Source organism: Corvus kubaryi, unplaced genomic scaffold (genome assembly GCF_017639235.1).
Source record: "Corvus kubaryi isolate FWS band 111438036 unplaced genomic scaffold, C.kubaryi_AGA036_p1.0 split3-131, whole genome shotgun sequence".
NCBI lineage: Eukaryota > Metazoa > Chordata > Aves > Passeriformes > Corvidae > Corvus > Corvus kubaryi.
Window position 1 is genome coordinate 4494747 of NW_024582083.1, and position 18311 is coordinate 4513057.

At 41.0% G+C, this 18311-nt stretch overlaps 1 protein-coding gene across 1 annotated transcript in view; it reads right to left on the reverse strand.

Moving 5' to 3' along the window:
* Positions 1-14172, reverse strand: part of VEGFC (vascular endothelial growth factor C) — a 71034-nt gene extending 56862 nt beyond the window's left edge. Inside the window, exon 1 of the mRNA XM_042014952.1 lies at positions 13529-14172. Coding sequence (XP_041870886.1) covers positions 13529-13672 — 144 coding nt within the window. The 5' untranslated portion in view covers positions 13673-14172. The remainder of the gene's footprint in view (positions 1-13528) is intronic.
* Positions 14173-18311: the final 4139 nt, after the last annotated feature.

Consider the following 18311-nt stretch of genomic DNA (forward strand, 5'->3'; position numbering starts at 1 on the left):
ACTAAGTAGAGTCAGAGAGGTTGGGAGGCTTTCTTCTTTGTTTTCTTTCAATTTCCTAGAAGACTTTGATGCCAATACTGCAGCCCAGCTAAAGCGCTTACATACCACAGCATCAGGATGCTAGTTGCAAGCTAATTCTGATTTTAAGAAAGGAGAGGGAAAATTGGTAAGCAGTGGATTCGAGCAGTTCTGCATCAAATTCAGCTACTTTAATGATTACCAAAATCACTAATTCAATTTCTCTTTCATTTATTAATTCAATTTTTCTTTTAAGATTGCTACTGAGGTATCAGTGCAAGTTTTCTAAGATAAGGAATTCATTTCACATCTTAGTAAGACTTTGCATTTACTTTAAATTCTTCAATACTGCACTAACTCAAAGTGAAAAGGAAATTCCCATTCTGATTAAACTAATTAGCTAATGAACACAACCCTCTCTGACTCAGAATAGGCAGTTTGAAGGTCAAAAAATATATGTATAGTGATGACAAAAATTTAAGTCTTCACAAGAACACATGTTAAATAGTCTAAGTTAGGGGCTTTATGATAATGCATGTACCAAGGATTTTGAGGAAGGAAAGAACAAAATTGAAGTTAAATACAAATGTAATTGTTTCCACAATTGTAATAAAAAATATGCAGAACAATACAATAAATCAATAGGTTGGCACAAATATAAAAAAAATTTTTAGAATTTAGAAATGTTATGATTATCCAAAAGAACTTCAATTTTATTCAATATATACTTGTTAGATAATATCTCTATTATAACAAAAAGTATTTAAACAAATATACCTCAATGGCATATTGGCAAGATGCATAAATTCCTCAAATACAGCAGCACATGGTACTTTCCTAGTGAGGGAGAAGAAAAAATGTCCAAATACCACAAAGCAGAAGGAACAGCCAATGCAAGGATTAAAAAAAAAAAATCCTAACCCTAGATGTCATAGTCTTCTTCAGAAGACTACAGATGTTTCTAAGGGGCTAACACTCCATGTCTGCTAAAGCTCACATTACATAATCCTTATCTGAAGGGCTTTCCTTAATTCCCTTATCTTCTCCCTCCTCCTAGAAGAGGAGAATAGGGAATTAAGGGAAATTTGTGACCCAACCCCACCACCTTTCTCTAAATATCCTTGCAACTGTTCCTGTGCTTTTCTACAGAGTAGGGCATCAAGTGCAAGAAAGGATCGCCTGGACTGCCCCTGTACTCAGCACTGCACTACTGTTCATCAAATGGCATTTGGAAGATGGAATTTCCTACGAATAAATCCATAATAAGGGTCTCAGGCACCATAAACACCTCAAAAGAGCTACAGATTTTAATTCTGACCTAGAGGGAAAATATTTCTCCAAGCTGGCAAAGTCAGAGGCAGACAGCAACTAAAGAGACACCATGAATGTAATAAAGGTCTAAAGATGAAAATAAAATCAGCTTCTTAACCAAGAGGGTGGGGGAAATCTGACAATGCACCCAGTCACTCTGACTGGCCAAAATATAAAAACCAATCAAATTTGTATTTGATTGAAATATAGAATAATATAATTAAATGACACATTTATTTTTTTTCTTTAGGTTGGTCTTCAAAAATTTAAGGACAAATGTCCCAGATCCTTGAATTAAATGACTTTTTTTTTTCCCCAAGTGCTGAAAATAACCTTTGTACCTATGTAACACAAAAGGTTCAAATTATAAATGTTAATAACATTAACATTAACTTTAGAATAAGTCTTTACACATATTGCAAGTCAACAAAATCAAAGAAACTCCACTGCCCCCAAACCTCCTGGTATGAAGTAGCTCAGAATCTACTACCTGCTCATAGCATCTTCAGTATGAAAACAGACCAAACCCATGGACAAGACATCTTTAAAGAGATACTAAAGAGGCAGAGCCATATCCTCTAATATCCTCAGTCCAACAACTGAGGATGTTAGGTGGGTATGAGGGGAGGGAACTGCAGAAACTGATTAAGTCTAAATATTCTCCTTAAGCAGAAGAGCACAAGCTGCTGACATGACAGAGGCCACCTACCTAGGCAAACCATTAGTTTGCTCCAGTGGGGTGTTTTCTATATTTTTATGCTTTAGGCTAGGCTTGACACGTATCTAAAAATTTGCAAGCATGGGGAGGTTTTAAAATTGCTTGGTCATATGCACCTAGTTAGTGCACATAACCAAGCCCTTGCAAGTCTTGCCTGACAGTAACATCTTGTGGTTAGCAGGCAGAAACAGCCTTTGCAAGACTGCTGACATATTTCACAGAATATGTCTCTCTCACACTGAGACCACAACTCATTTTTAAATAAAAATCATTAAGGACATTATATATATGGCTCATGGTTTATAACTCAAAAGATAGCTAGTTACTTTAAATCTCTCACTGTGCACATGTGGCAGGCAGAAAAACACATTAAAAGCATAATGAACACAAAAGTTTAAATAATCATCCATCATCTTGAAACAGACGCCTAAGAACAGCTTTTATGTGAATTTTGAGGAAGTAGTAATAACTATGAAATGCCTTCCCCATCCTGTTCTTCAGTATAAATATGGGTAGTTCTTTAAAGGAGGCATTTTAATCATACTCATGTCTGACATGTTACAAAACACTGGCATATCAAGACACACTTTTAAAACACATACACAAGTGGAATTCTTAGGAAAGAGAACAAAACATCATTGTGTCCCTACACACATCTGTCGTGTTCCACATATGGAATCTTGTGTGCACTCACGGCTCTCCCCTCTCCTTGTTCTGCACTCTTAAAGAGGATTAAGAAAGGTATGAGGTCAGCTGATCAAAGGTAAAGAACAGTTTCATTTCAAAAAGCAGGTTACACAAGTGAAAGATTTTTAGCCTGAAAAAGAACAGTGGAGAGGGGAGCTCAATAAAATCACAAGTGGCATGGACAGAATTGCTCCCTGCCTTGTCCAGAGCAGGAACTCTGGAAGTTTCATAGTTAGTCAGCAGGTGTCAGAACAATTCCTTTTGCTTGTCTCGAGCCTTTGTTGTTTTTTTTTTTTTTTTAATTTACTATTATGTATAGTAAACAGAACATCCACTTTAAGGCATACTTGTTGATACAGAGAAGTGTTGATGTGACAAGCTTCTCAATTATTGGGCTCAATAAGCACCTGGAGAAAAGTCTACTGAAAGCTATTAAAGGAAACGAAATAACACACACACACCATCATTTAAGGCAAGGAAGTTCACAAGCTGCTGCCAACAGCCTGTCAGCTTGTAGTGACACTTTCCATTTCTTTGCTCAGAAGGAGGTTGTCAAATAGGTCCTGTAATTTGGCAGAGCCTTGGATGGTGAGGGCATAAATAAAAAGAAAAGAAGGCCAGCCACAAAAAACTAAGAGGTACTGGAAGACCAGAAGAGTGCCTGTAGGCAGGTGCATGTTGCCATGGTTGCCCTTGCACAAACACGATGAGTCTGGGGATCCTGCAAGTGCCTGCTGCTGGGTTTTCTAACTGAAGTCTCCAGCTGGCCAAGGGGCAAGCAGCATGTTGACATACCAGATTATCAGGATTTCTCCTGAGTATGGTCTGTGGAATGCAAAGGTGAAAGAACAAAGCAGAATAGAAATCTCCCAAGCCATTTCCATTAGGTGTTTTGAGGACAAATCAGCTGGATGTTGTGCAACAAGCTCCCTACAGGTGAATCAATCAGGGCAGCTCACATGATCAAGGATAAAAAGAGAAACTTTTTGGGTACTGTCTTCTTGCAGGAATAGGCATGGCCATGGCCAAAGGGCAGATTTCACCTGGAAGGAACTGGAGAAAAAGGGGTATCGGGGGAAGATGTGATAGATCATTTCTCATCGTGTACTGTGCATGAGGTTTCCAACATCACTCTCCAATCATCCTCTGCTGCATCAGTGGAGCACAGGGTGCAGGTTCAGTGGCTATGCAGCAGGGGCTCTCCAACGAGATTGTTGAGAATGGCATATAGGGCTAATCAAACATTTTATCTGACCAACTACAGATATTCTTCTACTCTTACATGACCTCAACACTCCATATATATATAGCATAAGCCAACTAATCATGGAGTAAAGCAACAACTTACAGGCTCAAAGGAAAAATAGAGATCATCCATCTGTCATATGAGATGAGGATTTGAAAATTTCATTAATTTTCTGAAACTGCTAGCTAAGATATTCAAAGAGTTTCATTACTACAAAGAGCCTTTTTATGCTGTTAATCCAGATTAGTAGTGACTGTTCAATTCAGAGTTTGCCTAAATCTTTAGTTCTACCTGATGCAATAGAGCAGCCTAATTTTTCCTTCCTTTGAAGCATGGCCTGCGCTCTGAAAATTCTCCTCTGCTCCTTACCCTACTTCCTGTTCCAAACTCATGGTTCATTGTGCTTTTACTGCTTTACAGCCCATCCACAGACATTTCAAAAAGGAAAGTACTTCAGAGCTCCCCTACAGATTTTTACTCCTTTATTTTTTTTTAGTGATTTGATCACCTGCTGGCCCAGCCACATGGAGGAAAAAAAAAAAAAATCATTAAAGATCTTCATCATTTTCATAGATGATAATCAGAGAGAATTCAGCAGCTCTTCTTGGATAAGAAAAATAAAACTTTTTATCACAAAACACTTTACAACTTTTAGCTGTACAGGCTGCCTTTCATCCGACTTGAGCACCACAATCTTAGAGGGAACCGTAACCATAGACAGCCCTTTATCAACTCATTTGCCACTCTAAGGTGGTCTGATCTCAGTCTGAGTCCAGCTGTTCATTTAAACTACCTCTCTCAGCACACACACATTGAACCCCTCCTAAGAGGGGACATTCTCACATATCCAGTACTATTAACGTGGCATTCCTGGCAGCTGAAACAAATTGCACGGAGGTAACCAGGAGCTGCCCACCTGCTGGGCTCTGCTGAGCCACAAAAGCAGCCCAGACCACTCCAAACCATGTGTTCAAAAAAGTATGTTCTCATTCCTCAGGGTGTGCCTGGAAACACAAGGCAGAAGGCACAAACTCAGCATCACTGACACTCCAGCAAGCAAGGAAACCCTCGGAGAATTTGATTTTGAGTCTGGGCTCTTGCTTCTGTTGTCTGGCACTTCAGATGAAGCTGCCATGCAGCTTTACAAAGGAGACAGGCCAATACCCACTATATTGAGCCTCACATCAGTGAGACTTCTAGCGGCTGTTAATGTTCTCCTGAAACTGTGCCCTGTGGGCTGCACAACAGGATTCTTGGTATTTTTAAATGAACCAATATTTTGCCCTTCTCTAACCAGCCAGAAAAACATCCAACTGGAAACTCAAAGTAATTGTCCTTCCTGGAAAAAACAATTCTCCATATTTACTGAACCTACTGTGCAAGCCTGCTTATTATCAAGATCATCTCATTTCCTCCAAATCACAGAATATTTCAGTACTAATGATTTAAAGGAAGTAAAATTAAAAAATATACTTTTGGCAAAGAGATACTGAACACTTAACATGAATATTTTGACATTTATCAATCAAATGAAACAAAGTAAATGCTCATATTTGTACTGCAGCAGCACTCTCCCCATTATGCAAGATGTGCTGGAGTGTGGGGTGGGGTGAAGAGGAAGTCCTAGGCTCTGTTTTAATTTGGAAACATCTGTCTCCCTAGGGAAGGGAAAAACATCAATAAGGCATCATCTCAAGCTTATTTTGTATTTCCTTTTCATGGTTAATTGCACTGCTGATCCAACCATAAGTAGCAATTCTATAAACATTATACAATTATCTCCACCAAGACTCTCGATACTATTACTTTTACATGCAAATTATGTTTCTATCAAGAGTATCTGTGGGCAGTTACAAATACATAGAACTGGAATGACTGAAGTTCCTTATTTCTAAGAAGAAATAGGAGGGGTGTATTCTAAGTAATAGTGAGTGTGCAACTAAGCAGAGATTCTCTCCTCAGCAGCACACCAAATGAAGAGTGATCCTTTTAGAGGTAAAAAATACAAGCACTGTCTTTGACTTCCAGTGAAACCTACTATTATGGTATTCCCATAGTCTCCAATTCACAGCAGTCGCAAAGCTGTGACATAATCTGCAACACCTAGCAGCTGTTAGTCAAGAAGAATGACAGGTCAAGACTGGTAAATTCACAGGGCTCCAAAGGCAACACTTTCAAAGAAAATAGATTATTTAAAAAAACCCAAAAAACAAAAACAAACAAAAAAACCCCCAAAACAATAAAATGAAAACCCTCTCAGGATGACTTCCAACACTTGAGGCAAGAAATGCTTTCCCTTCTCTTTCTTCTTAGGGAACAAACAAAACCAAAGGGACTTTTCCTTAAGCAGACTGGAGAGTTTATTCACCAGCTGTAACCTTCTCTCTCCCCCTCTGAAAAAAATACACCCATGAAACAAACTTACTAGCCCTCCAAACATTTCTTTGTCTACACAAACATGAATAAGTCAAGAGCAGATAAGGTGCAAAGCTTTGCTTGGCCAGTTTTTCTCTTGGCTCTAAATATTGTAACGGATGCCACAAGTACATTCTGGACAGCTGGAGCAGTTCACCACAAATACATTTGGCCAGCTGAATTTGGCAGTTGAAGTAAGTTGAAGGACAACAATAGTAGTTTTGCTTCTTTTAAACAATCTCAAATAGAACATAATATTTTGGTTTGAAGAGACCTCCACCAATCATCTCGTCCAGCTGCCTGACCACTTCAGGGCTGACCAAAACCTAGAGCACGTTGTTAACAGGCATTGTCCAAATGCCTCCAAAATATTGACAGGCTTGGGGCATCAACCACCCCTCTAAGAAGATTGTTCCAGTGTTTGATCATCCTCTCAGTAAAGAAATGCTCCTTAATGTCCAGTCTAAAGTTCCACTTGCGCAGTTTTAACTGCTCCCATGCATCCAACCACTGGACCTGAGGGAGAAGAGATCAGCACGTCTCTCTCCACTTCCTCTCCCCAGAAAGCAGGAGCGAGGAGTGAAGTTACCCCTCAAGACTTCTTCTCTGCAAGCTAGATGGACAGAGTCCTGAGCTGCTCTTCATAGGGCATTCCTTTCAGCCCTGTCACCAGCTTCGTTGCCCTCCTCTGGCTGCATCCAGGGACCTTCACATCCTTCTTGAATTCTGGGGCTCAGAACTGCACACAGAACTCAGGGTGAGGCCACCACAACACTAAATACAGCAGGAGAGCAGGGTACCTACTGTTTCTAAAAATCTTTAGAAATACTAGAAATTTTCACACATGCATGTGGGGTGTTGGAGGAGTTACTGTGGGTCACCTTTGGGGAAAAATATTAGGAAACAGCCAATTGTTGCATCTGTTCTGTGAGAAGTTAACCCTTCTGCTGAATTCCTCTCCTCTCTTTCTCAAGAGAATACAATTATTAAGTAAGGAAAGTCAAAGAATTAAACCATATAATAGTGTAAAGGATTTTGTTCTATATGATTCCTGAAATTACTTATTTCTCAGTGCTGCCACAAGAAGGTAGGAGGAGCAACACAGGTGATGTCACACTTGACACTAGACAGAAATTCATGTGCCATTTGTTCCCCAGCAGCCTTCTGGCATCTTCTTCCAAGAACTGTCCATTTCTTTGCCAGAATTTTCCCTTGTCCAATATAAAAACTCCTGCTTAATTCAGTAATGAACAGGATATAAAATGCCTTCCACAGTTTTTAAGATGCATTCTCAAGGTCAAGCTATCGGAAAACTATCACTGAGTAGGTGAAGTCATTATGTGAACAGTATGGAGTACTACAGAGTTCAGGGTGACAGCAGTATCAGGTAACTAATGCTATTAACTTCCCCAAGCAACCAATCATTTTTCATTGAAGTTAACCGTAATTATGATCCCAAAGGTTTGCTGCAGATATATGGCCTTAGTAACTACATGTAAGAGGATTACATGCTCGTCTATACTCAGTAAAGACTACAATATAGTCAAAATACACCAACTGCTATTTTTTTCCTTCTCCTTATCACAAGTTTTACCCTGTGTTTTCTCCTCCTCCCCCAAAAAACACCATTCTCTTGGTTACTTTGCTAAAAAGGAGCTTCTTACCATAGTATTGACTCCTTCCACTGGCAACTGCTGTCTCTAAATACTTGTTAAGAGTTATAGCTGTCTTAGACAAGTCAAGAAATGTCAAAAAAAAAACACCCACAAAGTACTACAGAGCTAAAGGGATTGATTTATGATGATTAGAGTGGAAGAAGAGAAGAATAAATGACTTACAGTGTAGCTATTTCCTAACTAAAGTTAGGAAAATGCAACAAAGTTAGAAATGCAACAAAGAGGGAGAGCAACACAAACTGTCACCAAAAGAACTTCTGGAGATAGATAAACACAAAACAAGACAAACAAGTTGACAAATTGATACATAATAGGAATTCAAAAAACAATTGTCCATGCTCTCGTAAGTTATCAATGTTTTAAATTAAAATTCTGGTGCACTTCATGCAGCCATTAGTGTCTTTAAAGTGGATACACATTTACATGGAGGGGAATTTGGTATTACATTATCATTCTGAATAGAAGCAAGGTGAAATTTAAATGTAATGAATATTTATAATATATAAGGAAAGCAATCATACCTATCCTACTCACTAAGCAAAATTCAGTACTTTACCAAACAAAACTCTTAAGACATGACTTAGATTTTGGAGGACCTTGCAACTTTCAAGTGACAATCTTGCTTGGAATTTCTTATAACTCATTCTACAAACAGCTGTAACGTATTTTTTTTTTACATTAAACAGGATATTACATTTGATAGGAAACCAGTGTGACTTTAGTTGGATTCCCTTTGTTCCAAGGATTTTCTTTTAATGAATCACTGGCCACATTCAAAAAAGCAGCAGCTGAACACAAGGTTCTCGACAGACTTTCTATCCTGGATGCAGTGTATCAATGGGAGGGTATTATTGCCATCACCCTCAGCTACAATGGTCTGAAGTATAAGCCCTGGTTTATTTCTACTAAAATAAGTGGACACACACCCTTGAAAAACAGGCAAGAGTTTGAATACACACAGAACCTATGTGAGCATAAAAATAATGTTTTTGATGGAATGCTTCTGTATGCCTCTAAACACTGCAGTTAAAATGACCTCCAAAGCTTTTTTTATGACCTTCATAAATGCATGGGATTGCTGCTGACAAACAGCTGAAGTCCCTCCCAGGCCCACCAGCATGCTTACACTAGACACCCAGGAATGCACTTCAAGCACTAGAAAGCGCAGTGGGCTCTTAGAGCTAGTACTGTACTCACGCAAAAGGCTAGACCAAGGTTTAATATCTACGTTTGCAGAAGCATTGCTTAGTCTTTAAAACAGGTCCTATCAGCAGTGTTCATCCCATTCCCTCTGCTACAAATCATGCTTCTAAAAAAAGCCAGCATCTTTTTGTGTGCATGTGTCTGGAAAGAGAGTGGCTACGCACACACACACATAAAAGAAAATTTGCAGCAGACTAAACAGCAGCAGGAAAAAATAACATTCTCCCTACATGCTCGATTTAGCACTGCTTAAGTATTGGGAGTGAGGTGTAAGCTTGTTTTCAGAACAGACAATGCAGCCTCACCTCTCACCTGTGCATGTAACATAGAGTAAGACACTTCATAAACTTATGGGTGACCATGAAACTGTTGGGTTTGAGGTTAGCCCATGGAGATACAGTGACAGCAGGAAACCCTGGAAACTGACACACTGCTTTACCTCCCACTAGCTAACAGTATTTAAACTCTGTTAGCCGTCAATGGGTGGCACTGTACAATTAGGTCAGATTTTAAATAATTTTATAATAATAAAACTAAATAGGTGTATCTCAGGTAGCATCCAAGAAAAATGCAGCTCAAGTATGCACATGTATTTTCATTGCAAAAAACACAAATCACAGAATCACAGCACAAACTGTTCTGTACTTTATTGCTGTCTGTGTAAAGAGGCCCCAATAAAATTTTCAGGGATAAGCTTTAGAACAGGCAAATACATTTTCATTTGCTATTCCCGTTTTAACACAAAACTAAGAACCTTTGCATAGATATAGTTTCAAACCTTTTCAAACTACATGGGACAATTGACCAATATTGCTTTTGCATAGACACATAACTCTAAAGGTTAGACTACACAACAAAATGATGGCGCAGCTATGGCAAACCCTCACAGCTTGTGGTTTCGTTCCAGTTACTGTTACCGTAATAAACTATTCCTGCTATTGTTACTTCATTGCCATTAATGAAGTCCAGGTACATGCTGCACCTTCATTTCAATAATCTAAGAAGTTTCATTCCTGCACAGAATGCCCATGTAGTTCCTTCAGTTCATTTTTAAACTTTCAGCAAACAAACAATAAAGAGCTATTTATTTCTATACATAGCACTCTCCCAGATAGACAGTGTATACTCACTCCATTTTCCTATTCAAAATTACCTAAAGAACAAAATCCAGAGACTAAACACGTTATAAGAGTTAATAAAACACTCAAAGACAGTACAAGGAGCTAAAGTTTCAAGCCACCGGCGTGGCTAAACAGCTCACCCTCCCCTTGCTGCAGCTGCTCCGAGCATCCCTGCGGGGCGGCGGGTCCCTGTCATACGGCGTGAAATTTGGGGCAGGAGGGCTGATTCCCCCGGGCCCGCCCTGAGCAGAGAGGGAAATGAAGCACCAGGTTGCCTTTCGCAGCAAGCCACCCCAGCAGAGAGGGGGCCAGGGCCGCCCTCCTGCCCCGCCGGGAGGGGCGGGGTGTGGCTGCGAGGGGGTCAGCTCGTCGGGACAACCCCCTGTGCTGCAGGAAATCCGCAAGAGGTGATTTACGGGCAGGGTTCATTCCCATCCCACTGAGCTGACAGTTCAGCTTGAGAAGTATTATTCTGAGCCCTGAAAGCTAGTTAAATAACGAACTTTACCCTTAGGCCGAAAAAAAAAAACCCCTAAACTAAACCAAACCAAAAAAACCCAAAAAAACAAAAACAAAACAAAACAAAACAAAACAAAAAAAAAAAAAAAAAAAACAAACAGAAAAAAAGGCAGGGGTGGGGGCTAGGAGGGGGATGAGGCAGTGTTGCACAAGCTTATCAGTGCCCACTTGCTGCAGAACATGCCCTTGCAAGAGCTGTGTATGAAGAACTAATACTATCTGTAACACTTTCAAGTTGCTGCAAATCACTAGATAAGTTTAATACGTGAAAATTACCTGCTTAGAAACACAATACCCTTATTTTCTGGCCAGTTCTTCCTCTTATGTTGGAGGAATTTCAACTTCATTCACACTTTTTAAAGTGTTTTCTAAAGCTAAAGCTCTTAAAATTGGAGTGGAGAGAAAGAAATATATTGCGTAAAGAGTTGACCCAAAGGCCTGTATGACCTGTACTTAGACATCAGTTTAACATGCAGCAGCATGGCATCTTGATGGGAAGTAAAAACATAACATCTATGAACTTCTTTGAAGTTAACAAAGTTCAGGCAGATGACTTTATACTGACAACACAATCATATTTTCCTTGAAACAATTATTTGCAGTTTACTTATTTAATCCTTTCATAATTACTTCAGATATTCATCTCAACATTCACAGAAACAAACACGTGCTGTACTCACTCAAACAGTTCCAGCAAAAGCAACTCACAGCTAAAGCCTTCCAGCATGACTAAGTCTGCTTGGATCCAGAATCTTTCCCTACTTACTACTCAGCAGTAGTCAGGCACAAAAATGTTTTCCTATTAACGTAATCGCTGAACACATGCTATCCCGCTCACTTCCCGGTCTCTTGACCTTTTCTTCCTTTGGTTTACTGACAGTTCCTCTTTTTCCAGGGAGCACTTGCACTTACACACTGTGCGCTACAGCGGCAGCTCCCAAAGACATGGAGGTTTCTTCAAGAAACAGAGTAACTTTCCACACCATATTAATGGGAGCACAAAGTATCACTGAGGAGAGTACCTTCACTATCAGCTGTTCTACCTCAGCAGTTTAAGTATACAGAATACGTGCTGTGCTCCAGTTTGGATTCTTTCTACCTTTCCAGCATAAGCTATTCGGAGACTTTACAACTCAAATGCCAGTTTCACCCAGTAAATAACTGACTTACAGTCATGGGTTGGAAGGAGTTGAGGTATTTTTACCCTCCACTAAGTTTTGATTTTTTTTTAATTTTTATAAATAGTCTAAGTGGCAAGAGTGGCTCGCTGAATTGATTTTGCGTTCCTACTTTTAAATACTTAAGCGTGAAAAACTCTTTATGATCACTGATAGCATACTAGCACTCAGAATATTGCAATGTAGGCATTCAGCTGTAGTCAACATATTTTAAGAGAGACTACAGTATAATCAGTAAACTTTTCCATGCAGATTATTATTTGAAAAGTATGACTTCTGTGTACAATGTATGGTCTACAAGAGTTTGAATACCTGAAGTGCAGCTAACGTATACTATCAAAACTTAACTTCCCATGTAGTTACAGTAAAATCTCCCCAACTTTTAATCAGTAAAGTAAACAGCATAGGGGGAAAAAAAAAATCAAAATATTAGTTTAAATTTTAATCCACACGATTCCCTCCCTGCCCCATACTGAAATGAATAATGAATGAGCTAGGTCATGATTGCTTTCAATAAGTATGTCAGAAATCTTCAAAACAATGCGATGAGGGTAAGGCAGACATCAAAGGTCTTTCTAACAATGCCACATGCTTATACAACCACATACTATGCATCTTTTTTATGCATCAGCTTACCAGGAACTGCATAACCACAAGTACCAAAGTACCAAAGGTACTTGAGTTTTATGTTACGAAACTTCATATGCAAACAAAAATTAACCGAGAACTGTAAGTATTTGTGTCTGGAACTCGAGAGTTTAAGCCCAACCTTCACCATGCGTCTGGGCAGAACTAAGATTTTCAGACTGGAGTGTCACCTTACATCTCCCGTCAACTCTGTCACGCAGCAGCAGCTCACCCAAAGCGTAACTCCGAGAGACTTTTCAACAAATGCAAAGTCTAGGGTTTTGTTGTCATCGTCCCCCCACACCTCCCTCGCCGCTTCGTTCCTGTGCCCAGCTGCTTCCCTGAGCGTTTCTCAGCCCGCCCCCCGTCCGCGCTCCCCAGAGCAGGACCCCGCTCGGAGGCTCCTGCGGGGCGCGCCCCCGCCGCCAGAGCCGGCATCAGCCGCGGCCCAAGGGCCGCTGCCCCGTCCCAGCGCCGCTCCAGCGGCTGAGCCGGAGCCGGGACCGCTTCCCGCCGGGCGGTCCCCGCTCCACGGCAGGAGCGCAGCTCGTGGGCTGCCTCCGCTCATCAGGTGTTTCGCGTCTCTCTGTAAATGCAGTTTTCCCCCGTGCAACCCGCCCTCCAGCAACCCTGAAAACTCTTAAGACACTAAAAAAAATTCCTTCCCCCACTTTTAAGGAACCCCCCTTTTCAAAAGGCTTCTCCCACATCTCTTCCTTGGTGGAATCCCCAAGCTGTCCGTTCAAAAGGACTCGCAGCCACATGCCCAGAGGAGCGAACTGGCATCTACAGCGGGGGCATGGGCTTACCTTTGCCTCCCCCGCGTCGGGCTCCTCCTCGTAGTAGCCCTGGCCGGACTCGTAGGCGGCGGCAGCTGCCGGCTGCCGGGGTCCCAGGAGCACGGCACCGGCAGCCAGGCAGCAGCTCAGGGAGAGCACCTCCAGCAAGTGCATGGTGCAGGGATGGCAGAGCGGGCGCGGAGCGGGACGGCTGGGCAGTCGGAGGAATGCAGCCGAAATTATGAGGCTCCTTCTTTTCCTCTCTCTCCCTTCTTTCGCTGTCCTCTCCCCCCCTCCCTCCCCTCACAATATCCAAGGCAGTAAAATCCGTGGGATGGAAAAGATGCGGTAGCAGCAGCTCCTATGCGCCTGCAGGGGAGTTCCCGACTTTCCCAGGCGCTTTGCAAATTCTCACCAAAGTTATCCAGAGTTTGCCAGGTAAAAAACCCACCAGGAAACCGGACATCCGAGGCTGCGCTCACTCAGGATCAGGGGAGGTGGAAAGCTCAGAGAGGAGGAGGAGGGAAGGGAAGGGAAGGAGGGAGAGAGCCAGGGAGCAGCAGAGCGGGACCGAGCGGCCGGTCGCTCCCGGGGAGATCCTTTCACGCGGGCCGGGCCGGGCCGGGGGCTCGGTGCCGAGGGGCCCCTCTCCGCTGCGCTGCGCTGCGCTCCGCCCGCCGCGCTGTGCGGACGCCTGTCAGCGGCGGCGCGGCCGGGGGGTGCGCGGCGCCTGGGGCTGCGCGGCGGCGGCGGCCGCGCATGGCGACAGCGCCCACTGCCTGCGCCTCTGCGCGCCGAGAGGGGCCGGCGGCCGCCTTCCTCCTCCTCCTCCTCCTCCTCCTCCTCCTCCTCCACCGGCGCTGCCTCCTCCTCCAGCCGCTTCTGCACCCCGGCGGCGCCGCCGGCCGCCGGCGCCCCGGGCAGCGAGCACCCCGCACCGCGGGCAAGAGGCCGCCCGGGGCGCGGCACGGCTCTGCCGGGAAGGGGCGGCTAGCGCTCCCGGTCCCGCAGAGCTGGCCGCGTCCGGCCCCGAGCTTCGGCTCCGGGAAGATGAAGCCCGCGGTAGGTTCCAGCCCCGAGGACAAAGCAAAGTGTCCGGCTCGTTTCATTTGGCTCGGAAGCCAAGGGGTGAAGTTCTGTAAAACTTACACAGAGAAATCATGCAAGAAAATGTTTGTGAATCCTAATCAGTTACTTGTTGAGCAGCGTTGGCAGCTTCACTTAAGACAGTATGCAGTTATTTTTGGCAGGAGAAAAAAAGATTTTGCCATGTTAGAAACAGTAATCCAAAGAGCACCATAATTATTTGTAGCCTTCCTATCAAGCACATCTTGGAGCTGTCTTCGAAGAGAAGTAACACCCCATTCAGAGTCCTAAATAAAACTGAGCACAGATCCTGTGTTGCAGCTACACTGTGATTAAAAGTTTTTTAAAAATGTACATTGCTATCAAAGTAACACATTACAGCCTGCTCAAATCTCAGCTATGCAAAAGGAAAATGTTATATTCTCTATACTCTTATTTTTTTCTTGATTATTGAATCTTATGTAAATATTTTAAAAGCTTTTAATTTGCCTTCTGCATCACTTGTGTACATCTTTTGGTAATCAGACTGTATAAGAACCAACTGTGGGGGCAGATCCCTGACTGCCTTGACTGGATGCTGGTAGTCTGCTCATTTTACCCTGCTCTTATTCTTTGGGAATCCCATTATGTTACTATTCTGGGAGTCATACATAAAGGTGTCTCTAGCAGGCTCTCAGGTAACTCTGTCGGGGTTTTTTTGTTTTGGTTTGGGGTTTTATTTTTAATTTATTTTTTATTATTTCCAAGATGGTATTTCAGCATGCACACAAATATTTTGATTCTAAAAAGTAATCACTTAATTTGCAATCAGAATGAAATCTAAAGTTTAAATAGAGCTGTATTTTAAGAGGTTGTATAGTAATTAGAAAATTACTGAAGAACTAATTTTTTAAATACCTTCACAATGGAGTAAAGCAATGAAATTAAGATGGGGTAGAAGTTAAGTAGAACAGCTATGAAGATACAAAATAGCATTCATAAATTAAAAAGCCCATTGTTCTTCACTGGACCCTTACAGCGCTCCAGATCAAAGCATAGGATTAAAGCCTAAAGAGAGCATAGTCCAGGATGCAAAATCCACCTAAATAGAAATACAGCATTACCAGTTTCAGTTTAAACATATTAAAATCTCTCAAAAGTACCAGAGACTGGTATAGAAAGAAAGATCTTTTGCAGCCCTTTATTAAAACCTCCCAGTCTAATCATGCACAGATAATATTATTTCAATAACCGAGTGCCATGCAAGGAGAAGCTGCATAACTAAATCACAAAACAGGATGAAACATACCACTCCCGCTGTGCCATCATAATATCAGCTGGCTTCATTATTTATTTTCCCAGTTCTCCTGCACTTTTATTCTTTCCCCCACAATTCATAGAACATCCATCATGGGATCAAAGGCTTTTATGGAATAGAGCATTTCCACCAACTGCCCTGTATAGCAAGTTTAAAGCATCATAATTGAAAGCTAGTAATCATAGCCATGGTGGCTCAAGCCTCAGTCTAACCAGAAAGTTCTAAAAAGAAAGTGGTTGAAATCTATGATACTTTATATGTTCTGAGCACAAACATATAAATATTCCATTGGCTCTGGGACACCAAAGTTTTCCTCAATCTAGACTGTACTTCTCTCCATCCCATAAAAGATGGCTAATTTAAAGGTTTACAAATTGAAATATATTTTTGTCCTTTCTACACCACTTAATGGCTAATATTTCTCCTCTTTTCTTCAAATTAAGTAGAAATCAGCCTACAGGACAATTAATTTAAAATTCTAAGTGACACTGAGTACACTAACAGTGAGCTGACCTTACACAAATGACTAAAGAGATATCCTAATAGTGTAAAGACACAGGTCTGGGTCTTACTGTGCTATGTGCTTCCATGACAACAATAGCTACTGTTGAAAAATGAAGAATTTTTTTTTATGCCAGAAGATTCCTCCAAATGAATTCTTTTGATATTGTTTTAGGAATGAGTTTTAAAAATACAGGCCCCAATTCCTTGTTCAAGTTGGTGTAACATACATCTGCCAAGCACACTCCTTTCCTGTATGTAGACATACCTGAAGTCTTTCTTTCAGATACATTCTGCTTCTGAAACACTGATGCATTTCAGTGCCTCTTTCCTATCCATTTGTTAGCAGTATGAAAACTCACTACAAGAAATGTGAGCTGAGACTTGGAAATAGAAGAGAGTTAAAAGCAGCAAGAAAAATCTGCAACATTCTTTTGTAATGAGGTCTACTTGCTTAATGAAGAATTAAATGCTAACAAATGTTTTCTTTTCACAGAATGTAATTTCCATTCTCTTTATATTTAAATTATTGTGCTTGGTTCAAAGCAATGTCATTTTCATTCTCCTATTAAACAGACAGAGGCATACCCAAGAGTTAAAATCGGATACCATAGTTTGGTTTTGTTTTAAAATGCATAGTCTTACTGGTAAATTTCAGTGGAACTTATGTTTAATGTAAATCTCAAAGGTAGAAAACTCTGCTCCTTCTGTGCAGCGACTCAAAAGACTGTGGAAGTGCCATTCTGGAGTCATCCCAAAAGATGAAGGCACTAAGTAAGTTTCCTTAGTTCCTTTACAGATAGGACTCTATCATACTTCCTCTCAGGCTTAAAAAATATAAATTGGGTATTGATCAATGTCTAAAATATCAATGTCTGGTGTAGATATCACAAATTAGCTGTAAATGTTTAGGGAAAAAACGAAAATAAAAAGAAAAGGTAATTCAGATTCAGTGTCAAACAGAATAGCTCGCTGATGCATTTTCTGCCATTGAATCATTCAATCTAAAGTTTTATTACACATTTCTTATCATATTGCTTATTTACAAAATATTTAGCTACTGAAAAAGGGGGGTACAGTGGGTTTGAGGCTGTAGTCCACTTCTCTAAATTTCTTATTTTTATGAAACATAATTTCACGGAAATAATTAGGAGTACTGCAAGTTTTACTGATTATGAGAGTAATGTCCTTCCTCACTCATTGAAAGCACATTTAAAAACCTATCTTTTTCTTGGTACGGGCCCTCATTTAGTATTTCCTTTTATAATCCTAGAAAAAGATCTAAGCATGGTGGCTTGGAGATCATCAATAGCCACTGAAATATTTTCCTTGACTTTGATCAGGTAAAACTTACCCCATGGGAAAGTGTTCTGCACCAAACTTCCAGCTAGGACTCCTGAAATGTAGTTTTATCCATTCATTTGCATTATTGCCAGGACAAATAACTTCAGTTCAATGAGAAAGACATCATTGCTGCAAAATCATTTTCTGCAATGCTTGACCTAGCAGCCTGCACTTTTCTATCTAGAAATTTCTCTTTTGTTTAGTATAAAAGTTGGTCCCTTTTGAAAATTAATTAACAGGACAAGAATCCTTAGAATTCAGCTTTTTGACACCACTTGATATTCAAGGATTACAGGATTATTGGGATTTCTTTGTTCTCAGGGATTCCCTTTTTAAACTGTTAAAATCAAAACCATTGGCGTCTAACATTAGAATTTCTCTGTGCTACAGAATAAATGACTGCAATAATGTAAAATCCTTCCAATTTGCTAAAATAAGGAGTTAGTATGATGTAAAAATGGACAGCACCAGGCTGCATCTCAAGAAAAGTGTTTGTATTACCCAAAGTAAATTATATATCTCTAAAGTTGTCCTAAACTTAGGATGGAGAAAACCCTAGCACACATTTTATTCAGCTGACTTACA